General features: G+C 40.2%; 1 protein-coding gene across 2 annotated transcripts in view; it reads left to right on the forward strand.

Moving 5' to 3' along the window:
- Positions 1-12,580, forward strand: part of PEPD (peptidase D) — a 116,948-nt gene that overhangs the window by 31,319 nt on the left and 73,049 nt on the right. For both annotated transcript variants that reach the window (XM_052685836.1, XM_052685837.1), the window contains one exon: positions 578-624. In XM_052685836.1, coding sequence (XP_052541796.1) covers positions 578-624 — 47 coding nt within the window. The remainder of the gene's footprint in view (positions 1-577; positions 625-12,580) is intronic.

Here is a 12,580-nt window from a genome sequence, read left to right on the forward strand (position 1 = left end):
ATCCTTAAATAATGTTATCCCATCTGAGGAAACTCTTACTGTTAGGAGCTGCTGTTTAGTAGAACTTCCATAATACAGAAGCAGGCAAAAGAATAACACTGGTGCACATTCTCAGCAAACCTGAGAATGAAATTCAGACATGAGGTGTAACATGGTGTTAACTCTAGCAGTGTTCTGTTGATTCAGATTACAAAGTACAAAAGAGGATCTTCCTTTGTAGCATATTCCAGTTCACAGTTTTGTTTTGCTGGTGTTTCATAAAACAAAAGGACTTGCTGCCAAGTTCACCAGAGCTTTCAAAATTTAGCATTGGTATTTTGATGAGCTGCAATTCATTAGGATATACTTTGGCAATTAAGCTTGCTTTATTGCTGGAAACTGCAGGCATTTTAAAAGATTAAGATGTTTGATTTCTAATATAGTTTTGAAGTACATATACTGATGTAAATTTAAATGAAGTACAGATTATATTTTTGTAATATAGGTTTCTCTGGAGATGCTCAGTTATAAGTCATAAATTCATAAATATGCAATTCCCTCCTGCTAAGAATGTCCCATGTTAATATGTATCTTACAGGTGATGAAGGCAGTAAAAGCTGGTATGAAAGAATACGAGCTGGAGAGGTAAGAATTATTTCAATAAATGTAATAAAAAAGGAAGGGTCTGTTTGTATTAGGAGTCGATGCAATAGCTGTGGCACAGCAGTAGCATTGATTCAGTAGAGAGCTCTTTTGAAGACTGTTTTAAGCATTATTTTGTTATTTTGAGATAGTGGCACTTCATCAGTTTCAGACGTGTATTTGATGATGGTTGATTATATTTTCCTGATGGTGTAGTGCAGTTTAATTTTTCTGGAGTTGTAGTATTTATAGAAGCTTTAGGAAATAACTGTTCTTGTTTGAAGGCATCCAGTAAAATGGTGTTTATGGATAAACATAGCCCTTAAGCTTGTTATGCTCAGAAGTCTACAGTAGGAGTGTTTAAGAGCCTTATAAAAGACAGTGTTCAATTACATCTTGCCTGCAATTACAAGTCGATATTGCCTGTACAAGGAGCTTGTCTCACAAATGTGGTGGGTATTACTACAGCTGTTAAGAAGTCAACAAGAACACCACACATTTCTGTTGAAGAAAATGTGCTACACGAACATGTGTAGAAGGGGTTGGCTGCTGGTGATTGATACAGTAAGTGATGTGTCTAGATATGAGGAGAACATTGCTTCCTCTTTTAAATCAGTATTTACGTTGGACCGTTTTATAAAACATGGTTTTGATCACCAAGTCCATTTATTTTTATCTCACATGCAGAATTCTCAGTTTTTGAAGTATTACACAGTAAAGAAATTGAAAATAGTGGTGATATCTCAGATACTGTTGTTGTTTCTTGACAGTCATTTTTGAAATGTTAGCAAGCAGACTAATTAGATGCCCTGTGTGGAGATGAGAAAAGTGACCCCGGTGTTTGTTATCAGATTTTAAGTTCCAAATGTTCATACAAGAGATTGCTCTGATTTAAATATGTCCCTTTAGAAGATAATTTGGTTAAATCAGTGCAACTTCTGGGTATAGACAAGCCCAACGTAAAAGCCTGTAGTATTAAGTACAGGGGAAAGGGAATGTACTTGTAGATCCTGCAGAGCAGAGTAGAATTCTATGAAACAAGCATTTATGTTATGCTGGCTTTTACCTTCTCCCAGTTTAACACAGGATCATGCTATGTGCAGTAAGTAATACCTTTAGAACGTGTGCTATACAGAAAAATTGGTGTTACACTTAAAGAACTTAGATTTCTACAGACTCTATAGACTCATGCTCAACAGATTACTTCGAAAGTAGTTATATATATCACCAGGCAGCAGGGAAAAAGTGTTGCATACGTTCTCCTATTCTCCCATTAACTTTACTAATGCTCTTTGTATTTGTGTTTGTTTTACTTGCTGCCCATGTTGTGTATGCTGATATTGGCTCTGGAAGTCAATGGTAATAAAAATTGCCATGGAGCAGGGTTTGCTCAGAAAGTGCTTTTGAATGTCAGGAGCCTGGCAGTTTTATGTGAATGTCATGCAACAAATGCATAAGCTCTTGTGTAAGTCGGTGCGGTATGTCGTGTAGTTCCAGGACATCCATTCTTCAGTCAGCTTTTGCTGTTCTCAGGAACCTTTTGAAATGATTGTTTGTCTCTTTGGAAAAACAAACAAACAAAAAACAGTGGGCAAGTGTCTGTTAAACCTGTTTAGAATTGCCTTCTGTTCTTCCATATGTCTTGATAGGTTACACTTCTTGACAGAGTCTGAGGTTATTTCACTAATGAAGGAGGTCTCTGCAGACTGTAGCGCCTGCCATTGAGCCTATAAATAGAACTGAAGTTTCAGTTGCTGTGTGAAATTCATCCTTGCACCAGTTCCTGTTGCCTTTTTGCTTAAAGGAGAAAGGTCCTAAAATGCAAAACTGCAATTTCCATATCTTGCTGTAAAGTGGGTAGCTGCAATGTTTAAAAATCATTTCAGAAGCAGTCTCAGAAGTGTGTGAACTGTATACAAATATACACCTATGTAGTCTAAGAAGGAAACTTCAGGAAACTTTCAAAGACCTGAGAAAAGGTAACATCTAAAAACTGACAACTTCTGTTGAAACCATAGTAATTTTTCAGTTGTTTTCTCACTGGCAGGCTAGATAGCTTGCTTTCTGCAGATTTGACCTATCTAGAATCTTGGAGTGCAGAGAACTCTTAATTTATATTGGTTTATTAAAATATTCCCACTTATCTTTCAGAGATCAATTAAATGTTAACGAAGCTTTTTCTCTTCCTGCTGTTCCACGATTTTCTTGTGAAAGCTTTTGAATTGTGTGCCCCACCTCCCCAGGTGCATCTGCAGTTTCTGCTGCTGTGAAATCATGAATTTTTGAAATGAATGAAGATCTCTTGACATGTGGCCAGTAACACTTGCTTCATATTGCTTTCATTCTCTGACATTCTGCAGTATAGCACATGTTTTTGTGTAGAAAGCTGATCTGGCCCTGTTTACTAGGAGGAATAGTGCCAGGGATCCCAAAAGCCATTAAAATATCCATTACCACATTGAGAGCATGAGAGTTGCCTTTTCTTTGTTCATTTCATTAAGCGGTCTTCCTACAAAAAAAAACTCGTGTCACTTCAGCCCTATAATGCAGCAAAACCTGTCTAAAGTACTCTTGGAAATATATCCAAGAGCCAACAATACAAAAAGCTGGTTGTATTTCTGGGTTTCTGAGGACTGACTGGAAGGAAATTAGAGAAATCTCTAGATAACAATCTCCTTTGTTTTGAGGTTTGAAAGCTAGCTTCAAAAACTTGTTAGAAGTGTTCTGTATGTGTCAGTGTTCAGTGGTGAACGATTTTGAACCAGTAATGAATTAATATTGAGGCATATAAAAATGAATGCAATTAACTGCAATCCAATCAGTCTTGATGTGTTTTGGGGTTTTTTTGGTTAGGTGTTATTTAATGTGGTCAGTTGACTTTAAGGAGGCAGCCAAACCAGTTATCTACAAACAGTAATTCTCAGCGCCTGTAATTGCATATAAAGTCATTTTGGTAGGTCAGAGTCAGGATTTTCTTTGATGTAGTTTCTTTAGCATTTGTGCTTATCTCATGGTTAATTAATGTTCTGTTTAATTAAAGGCTTTTAATTATGAAACTGCTCCATGGTGAATATACTGTTAAAATGCAGCAAAAAGATAAATGTCTTTAGTTTGAGAAGTATGTGGGGGGAAAAAAAGCCTTATTTCAGCTGGTTTAGCACGTATATAAAATGCATGTATTTACAAAAGATTTTTGTTTGTGTACATTTGTGAACATGTGTGTGTATTTATGTCCACATGCTCCCTGAAAGTACTAATTAAAAGTAGTATCTGTTTTATGATGCTCCACACTGCTGGAAAGACGTCCTCTAAATGAGACATCCTCTAAATCAGTGTCAATTTTTAGAGTGATGTCTTTCATCTGCCCATCATTTACCAAATGAAGTTTTGATTCTTCTGTGCGTTTTTCTCACTTGTTCTCTTTTTTTATTTGGGAAAATAATGTTAAGGTCGGGATGGCTACTTGTAATTGCTTATGTGTTTGGAGAATGACGGGAGATGCATATTACAGTGAGAGAAGAAGTGAGAGGAGGGCAGCGTGCTGCAGGTATGGTATTGGGCACTTGGCAGGTTCCTAGTCCTGTCCCTAATAGCACTGGAAGCCCTGTAGTGGGAGTGCAAACATGTTCCAGGATGCACTGGACTATGTAGTACTCCTCTTTGCCCCATGATGCTGGCAGCACAAAGCCTTGGAACAGATGGGAACTTGGCTAGTGTAAGGACAGGCTGCGTGGTTGTGGTGTGCTGGGAGTTCGGGGAAGTTGTTCCATGGGCTCTCTTCAAAAGAGCAACCCCAAATTGCTTTGTGTTATGATTCCATCAATAAAAGCAGCGAAGAAAAGAGGATCTGACCAGACCTGCTCAGGGAACGTGTGACCCAGTAGCTCCTAGGTGTTGGTCTGGTACTGTTGTTACAATTGACTTGCTGCTTTTTCTTGGTGTATCAGCTTTCCTTTGCCAGAGTTGTCTGCATTTTGGTGGTACATCTTCTGCACTTTGTGCTCTGACTGGTACAAGTGATGCAGAGCAATGCTCCAGCAGCCCACTGGAGAAGTTCCTGGCTGTGACACTGTTCCCAACTGTTGTGGGGGCCACTCAGAGCGCACCAGCCCCAGCAAGAATTTGTCCCATGGGGTGGATGCGTCCCCACTTCGCTACCTGTTATGCAGTGTCTCTCTTAGGTCCATGCAACCATACAGATAATTGGAGTGATTTTGTGATAGTTGATGGTTAACTTTAACTCCTCTGTGCTCTTACAGCAACAACTTAAAGAATAATATGGCAAGAAGGCAGCTACAGTGCTTTTTGCTTCTTGGGTTACAATGCGTGCAGACTGTTTTTACTCTTTGCATCTTACCAGCTAAGACTGATAGAAGTTCTTTATCCTTATTCTTCTCAGTGCTGTCCCTGATTCCAAAGCAGAGCTTAGACTGAGATGAGTTCCTGTCATATCTGTCAGTGTTAAATTTCACTATCTGTGGAAGCCTAAGAGTGCTCTCATGGATTATGGCTCTCATCTTTCGTTTATCTCTCTCTGTCCTCTGCTCCAGTGGAACAAACTGCGAATAAAACATACTTGTTATTTTCACTAGAAAATAGCCAGAATCACTTTATTTTCTGTTAGGTATTTCCTTTTAGTGAAATGCTTATTATTTTGGCTAATCTGGATTTGCCACTTCATGTCTCTTGATAGATTTTGCTCTTTGAATGTCCTTGAGAAAGCTGCTGACTGCTGCAGTAAACCATCTTTAAAGAAATGTTTTGGTTTTTCTTTTTCATGCTTGATCCACTTTTTGCATTTAGAATTTCAGTTCAAGCATGGTCTTTCTAAGTCCTTTACGTAAGTGTATGTGGATAGCAAATGAAAATGACTGCTGCAACTGGCAAAAATGTGCAAGTAGATTCTTCAGTTACTTTCTGACTTGGGAGCGATGCTGAATTGTTCCACAAGTCTCACTAGTGTTTCTGCAGAGCTTCCAAGAGGCTAGCAGTCTCAAACAGTCTGCTCAGTTAACTCAAAACAATTTATTTTACTATAATTTTAATGGTTGGTACCATTGGGTAGCTGAAAGGTGTTTGACTACTTTGTTTACCAAAGCTGCTACACCATTAGACAAGATAAGATTTCTTTTGTTGGTTACTGTTATCAAAAGGGTGGAATGAAACCTTTAGAAAATCTGGAGGGGGGGGAAAAAAAAAACAAACAACCTGAAGAAGAGGATGAAGGTGGCCTTTCTCCACACTTGGGGGTGAGAAATCCCAACAGAACAGTTTGGTTTTCCTTTGTTTTTCTTTGCATATGTGTATATACTGTCCGGGCAGTGTTTTCATACTAAGACAATCCCATGCCTAGTATTTTTTGTTTGCCTTTGTATCTATATCCTTTATATTTGAAAGTGTTTAAGGAAAAAATGGATCAGCAGCAATTTCTGTTTTACCAACTGCTGGCACTGCACAGTAATCAAAGTGCTCCTGTTCAGAGGGCATTGGGGGGGACCCTGCTGCCTGAGCCAGGTATGAGGCAGCCTCTCAGGTGATCCAGAGCTTCCTAAAAGCAGTGATGTGGAGCCACTTGCAGTGGTCCAGGACCAGGTCAGCACTCCTGGTTGCAGGGAATGCCAAAGCTATTTTGAATGGGAAGGGAATGCAAGCAGGTTATTTTAGTACAGCATGTTTTTGTTTTTGTTTTTTTTATAATGTGGATGTCTGTAGCTTTTGTTTCAGGTGCCTTTACGAAAATCTGTACATCTCAGTGGTAATTGCTTGCTTCCACTATCAGTGCCCATAAAGCGCACAGGAAACTCAAGTACCTCTAGCTCAGTGCAGAGCTGACAGCATGTGTCAGGCAGCTGCTAATGGCCAGGGTGGTTTAGTCGTTGCATTTCAGGAGCCCAGACTCCCAGAGAGGAGTCAAGTGAAATATCATTCCAGAGAACAGCTGGATTCAGAGCAACACCTCCATTCAGTCTTCTATCCAGTCTTGCAGGAAAGCATGATGTGGATCTGCTGGCTGGCTCCAGCAGTAAGCTTACCTCAGCTGCAGTGCCATAAGCTTTAGTTCTCATATTGCAGTTGCACAGTGAATTTACTTCCACTCGCTTCCTTCTGACTTCAGCTTAAGTTCATGGATTTTCAGTTGTTTTGTGTGATGCTTGTTACTCAGTTTTCAGGTCTTAACTTTGCAGTCACTGAACTCAAGATAAGGGATATGAACATCTTTTAAAGTGTAAAACAAAGATTTGATTCTGACCCTGACCCATCCCAAGGCTTGACTGAACTCAGTGGGATGAGCTGGAAAGCACGTACAGGTATAGCTGCTCTGTTAATGCTTTAAATTAGGTAGGCCCAGTTTCCTAATTCAGATGAATTAGGAATTAATCCTAAAATCTGAATTTAAAAATTGATTTAAAAGAAAAGCCCGGAGCACTGTTCCTGTTCTATGTCACACAGAGGCACAAAAGCAGGTGCATGCACACACACATGCACATAATTCAGCAGGAGGGATTACTCTTCAGCATGGAAACCTCTGCCAGGACCTCATCTGCCTTAGGGGAGAGGCTCTTTGCTGTAGTGAAGTCCGCTCTGAAAAGCTCCAGCTGCCCCTGCCCTGGCAAATGCTGCTTGTTTCCAGTTGCCCTGCTCTCTTCTCCCCAGCTGCTGGGAAAATGTTGGGGGCAGAACCCCCTAAGAAGGGAAGTGTAACTTGCAACAGAACCTCCAGGAGCTGATTGGGTTGAACTACTGGGCTGTGTTGGGGAGAATTCTTAAATTGCTGGCAAGGAGCGGAGCAGTTCCAGTGAATTCCCAGCAACCTCTCAGCTTTTCCCCTTTCCAGGAGGTCTTGTTCACTTTCAGTAGAGGACAGCTTGGTTCACCGTCTGGACATCACTTTAATTAGCTCTTTGTATAGAGGAAAGATGTTTAATTGCAGAGGTCTCTTCTGTGACTTGTGATTGAAGTTCCACATAATTGGGTTTTATCTTCTGTGAAAAAATCCTGGAATTGGACCATGTGAGTACTTAAAAATAAAATCTTCTATCAACCCACAAATGACAAAGAACAATTACCATGCTGGTAATTAGCAATTGGCTCCTGCCCTTCAGAGGGAGAGCAGTAGAAGGATGTAGGCAGCATGCATGCATATGGAACTGGGTTTGATTGCATGGCAATTTTAAATGCTCTGTCATTGTATGTCCTTACAGAGTTGTTAGCACGGTTTATGCAGTGATAATCCATAATTACCCTTCTGATATTTTTTTTTGAAATCAAAAGGTAGTCACAATTCTTATTTACAGTTTCAGTCTGATTTCTGTCAGTGTTTCTTTGAGTGATGATTAGTTACATCAGGGCAAGAACATTTTCTTATCAAATTAGCACTGGTTTCAGTTTTTACTGAATCTAGCACAGTACTGAGATAGTTAAGTAATTGTCATTACTAATGACAAGCTTGGGTTGCAGATAAGTGAAATGGAACTCATAAAAGACAGTAGGCTGAACTGATTGTTATTTGCTGTGGATTTTGTTCATGCTTGTTCAGACAAGTGAAAAGTAAAGATTCTGCCATATGTGAGGCTTCGATGAACTTTTATTCAGTAATTTTTGCTAATTGCTGTAGAAGCAGGGAGATCAGGATTTGGTTAGTTGTTCTCTTCTGATAACCACAACAGCAATGTAATTGTACTCAGATTGGAAGCCCAAGAATTTGAAGGGAATGTGCAAAATGCTGAGATGATCCATTAATAACAGGATGTCACATATTGACCTTCTGAAAATCAAAAACATTTTAGACAGGTGAAAAGAAAATAAGCAGATTCTGTTCTGTGCTGCCACCATACCCTCTGTATAAATTCTCTTCCAAATGGGTTCTTAGAGAATCCTCATTGCTGTGGTGTGCCAGTGCTGCCTTCCAGTGTCTGTCACAGTGGTTCTTTTGCGTTTATTAGTTGTGTTGTTTTTTTTTCCCAATCTCTCTAGGGGCAGAATTGAGTAAATCTGTCTCCTGTTTTGGCAGCATGTAGTTGTTTAGTGTACCTGTTACCAATGACATTGAAAAACACATGGTCAAGATTGTAATTACACATGAAAGTTGGTGTTAGTTTGCTTTTCTGTGCATGTGAGCTTGGTCTTCTTTACAGGTTGTTTTTTCTTCCCCTCGGCTGTTGTAATTTTTCTTTTCCTTAGGTCTTGGTCACAGAGCTTTCAGTATCGCTCAGAGGTGGTGGAGTTAGGTGGCTCAGTGCTTGTTAAGGTCTGAGATCACAAACAGTACGTGTGGGAAGTCAATGAAGGCAGGAAAGGACAAGGCTGCAGGTGATTGCTTGTAGTGAGAGATGCAGTGGCACTGGACTTGCGTAGCATTGAAGTGTTGTGCCCATCTGTGCTGGGTTCTGCTGTCCAGGCAGAGCTGAAGATGGCCTCTGTAATTTAGGTAAGTTATGCAGTGTGATAGAACAGAGTTGAACTGCCAGGCAGAGTGATGGGAGGTGAACTCTAAGTGAAACTTAAGACTGGGAAGGAATCTGAATCATAACAGAAAAAAGAGTAGGTGAATGGAAAATAGAAAAGGTGATGTTTCTGCTAACAGGAATATGCCCCTGTAGAAAACTTCTCAAAATGCAACATTAGTTCTGGATTGGTTAGACTTTGTGTTCACCAGCTTTTTCTGAGTAGATGAAATTGAGCCTCGAGGTGATCTTGGGAAGTGAGGGATAGGAAGGGCTTCACTGAAAACAGAGACTGTCTTCTGATTCATTTAGGGAAACTTATGTATTTAAAAGAACCAGTGAGATATGAGATATTTGAAGTGTCCAGAGGTTAATTGCTTAATGTGGAACAGAGTTGCCATCACTTCTTGCTTAGGGCAATCCTCTTGTAAAATGTCTTGTTTGTCAGGATATTGCACTGGGTTTCTGATTTTTCTGTTTTTGAGATGAATTCACTGCATCTTACTGGTCAGCACAAATGTGACATGTGAGAGGTGGGAGCAGAGGTACTTTTAAGTCTCTGATTAGCAAAAAATTTGGAATTTGATTATTTGTAAAAAAAAAAAAAAAAAAAAAAAGCTGGCTGAAAATTATAGCTGTAAGTTGTGAATGTTGTGAGTGTGCAGTTTAGGATGCTAGATAGGATTCACTAATGATCAATCTTTTCTTCATTTAGTCTCCAGGTTTGCTGTGTGAGGGGAGGTTTGGCACTGGATGCAGTGCACTAGAATGATGAACGCTCCAGAATCTTTTTCTTCATTATGTGTTGGAAGGAGGCAGAGACCAAGTCTGCAACTATCTGCTGTTTTGTTTGGAAATGAAAATAATATTCAAAAGTTGGCTTCCTAATCTTTGGAAAGTTTGGGTGGTTTTTAGAGATATTTGTGCTCTTTTCTGAAAGTAAAGAGATTCTGCTTCAAATCAGTCTCAGCCCCGTGGTTTGAGCACTCATGTATTGCCATCCTGGGAAGACAGGTTGGAGTCTGCATGTATGTGACTCAGGGCTGAGATCTCTTGAGTCCTGGAGAGAGCTGGTGTTGGTGAGGGGGGAGACGTCTGGTTTTGATCAGAAGCTGTCCTTGCAAAAATGTAATTAGTGTTATATAGCAGGAGACACCAGAGGAAGGACCTGACCAACAGAGGTTCATCTGCTGCTGCGGGTCAAAGAGGCTTGTATTCGTAAGGACTTCATACGGTCAAGGATTTACTTGGTCAGGATTTTCCAAACTCAAGGAATATGAGTGGGGTTGGTAACTTGGCTGCTGGGGCAAGGAGGACTGTTATTTGGGAGAATTCCTGCATGAGTTTAGGGAATTCTTGCTGATATTGTCTGTATCACTTTGTGCTTCATTTCCACCTGCTTCTAACACTTGGGATCAGCATGGTGATTTTACTTGCTTGGGGCTAGAATTGGCAGCTTCAGAAAGACTGTCTGCTGTTCTCTGGTACCCTCATGTACTTCAGGATGTGTATTGGAAGTTAATTGATTCTTACATTTCAGCCCATCAGTCTGCCATTATCTGCTGATTTCCACTGTTGGTATTGAGTCTCTCTGCCCTTCCCTTCAGCCAGTTTGGCTGTTGGTGGGAAGCTCTGGAGGGAAAAGGAGCAGCAGAGCTGGAGTCTGAAAGCTGAGGCCAGTGAGCAGAGTGATGGAGCCACTGCTTGTTCCTGAATGGCCTGGGGACATGCAGGTTTTGTGACCTGCCTACAGGGCACCTGTGCACTTGTGTTGTCCCTGCTTTAGGAAAGAAGGGTTGAAGTGCTCTCAGTAATTAGGTGTCATAGGTACACGTAGTTGCAAAAATGATCCTGCATCTTCACTCAGAGGTTGGAGTCTTGCTGCTTCAGGTTGTTGTCCCAGAAAAATTCTGAATTCTGCAGCTTACTAAGTCTGTTTCAGACCTTGGCATCAGAAATTGAGTGTTGTAGTCTTTTAGTATCCTCAAGGCAGTAGGCTTACATATCCCATATAACAAATTATGGCATTATTGTCTAAGAATAGCTCAAGTATTCAAAAAAGCACTGAGAGCAAATTAAGCTCTACAGTGGGACCTCAGCCTATTCTAATCTAAGCCCTTACTGTGCTCCTGCTTATACCATGTTGTTGGACTGAAATTCAAACTTCAAATATTCAATTTGAAACTGAAAGGAAGATGGTGAAGCAGTGGTGGTTGTTTGCGTTCTGTGCCACTGAATAGCACTTGTGTGTTACGTGCTGTGTGGGTGGCTGTGTATTTGCTAAGAAGCATAACTGAAGATGAAAGTTTAATTATTTCTTCAAGGCAAATCCTCTCTCTCATGGAGTTAAGCTTGCATAAGAAAAATGAAAATTCATAACAAGTGTAAAAATTGGCTAAAATTAAAAACCATTTATTTTTACCCTATTTATTCTTCTGAATAATAAAACTTCCCCGTGGGTTTTTGGAACGTATGTGGAATAATTACACTGCGGAAGTGGCACTTCAGTTCAGCTTCTAGAGCTAGGGCAAACTTTGTGATTACGCTTCAAGCTTAAGTCTAGGTTTTATAGAAAATCTCATTCTTGAAGCTCTGTTGCCGTCAAGTGCGAAAAACTGTGACCCATGGATTGGTCCCTGTGGGAGCAATTATTCTTAGCAGAGATTTTTTTTTTCCAGCACTGAATATTATAGATGTCAGAAAAAAGTTTAACCCCCAGTAACTCTGAAAGAATGTTTCCATACCTGCTGGCAAAGGATATCTATTTCCGCTTGTATTTGCAAGCAATTTATATCTAAGCCAGGATTTAAAAAAAAAATAAAGAACAAGTTTATTATCAACTCTAAAGTGTCAGTGCTCTTAGTTGCACTTTGCATGTCTCAGTGAAGAGAAACAGCTGAGGCTGCTGATGCTGCCTAATACAGTGCTGCACCTGAGACACATGATGCTCTCACATTGGACACCGCAGGAGCTGATGGTGAGACTTTGTGTTACTGCTGGCAGAGGGGAGGATGTGGAGAGAGAGCGGTGTTGCTTAGGAACGTGGATCGGCACCTGATACTCGGTGTGGATGAGAGAATTGTTTTGTTTGACAAGTAGAATGTGTTCACCTCGCAGCCATTGGTCACCGGGAGGCAGTGGGTAGGACAGAGAGTAAAGTCTAATGCTTGCCTTCAGCAGAATCTTTTTCTTTTTGAAGAGTGCATTTTATGTGCTTAATTTGGCTTTTTTGTCTTTATTTTAATACGCATCAGTCATATGTCAAAGTATATGCATTACTCCCTCCAATTAAAATAATGCACTTCTATTACTGGTTTGGGATCAGCTATTTTAAGTATTTTCCTGTCCCTAGCCCTCTCTGTTTTCTCTTGTATCTTCTTAGGTGCTGTGCACAGTTTGGTCATTAACTATGACAAAGCTGTGATGAAATCCGTGGAACTTGAATAGTGTTGAAAGGCTTTTGCAAAGTGGAGCTTGTTCTGAGATGCTAGGAGGGATATTGCAGTATCTGTCTG

This window comes from Tympanuchus pallidicinctus, unplaced genomic scaffold (genome assembly GCF_026119805.1).
Source record: "Tympanuchus pallidicinctus isolate F22 unplaced genomic scaffold, pur_lepc_1.0 scaffold22, whole genome shotgun sequence".
Classification (NCBI taxonomy): domain Eukaryota; kingdom Metazoa; phylum Chordata; class Aves; order Galliformes; family Phasianidae; genus Tympanuchus; species Tympanuchus pallidicinctus.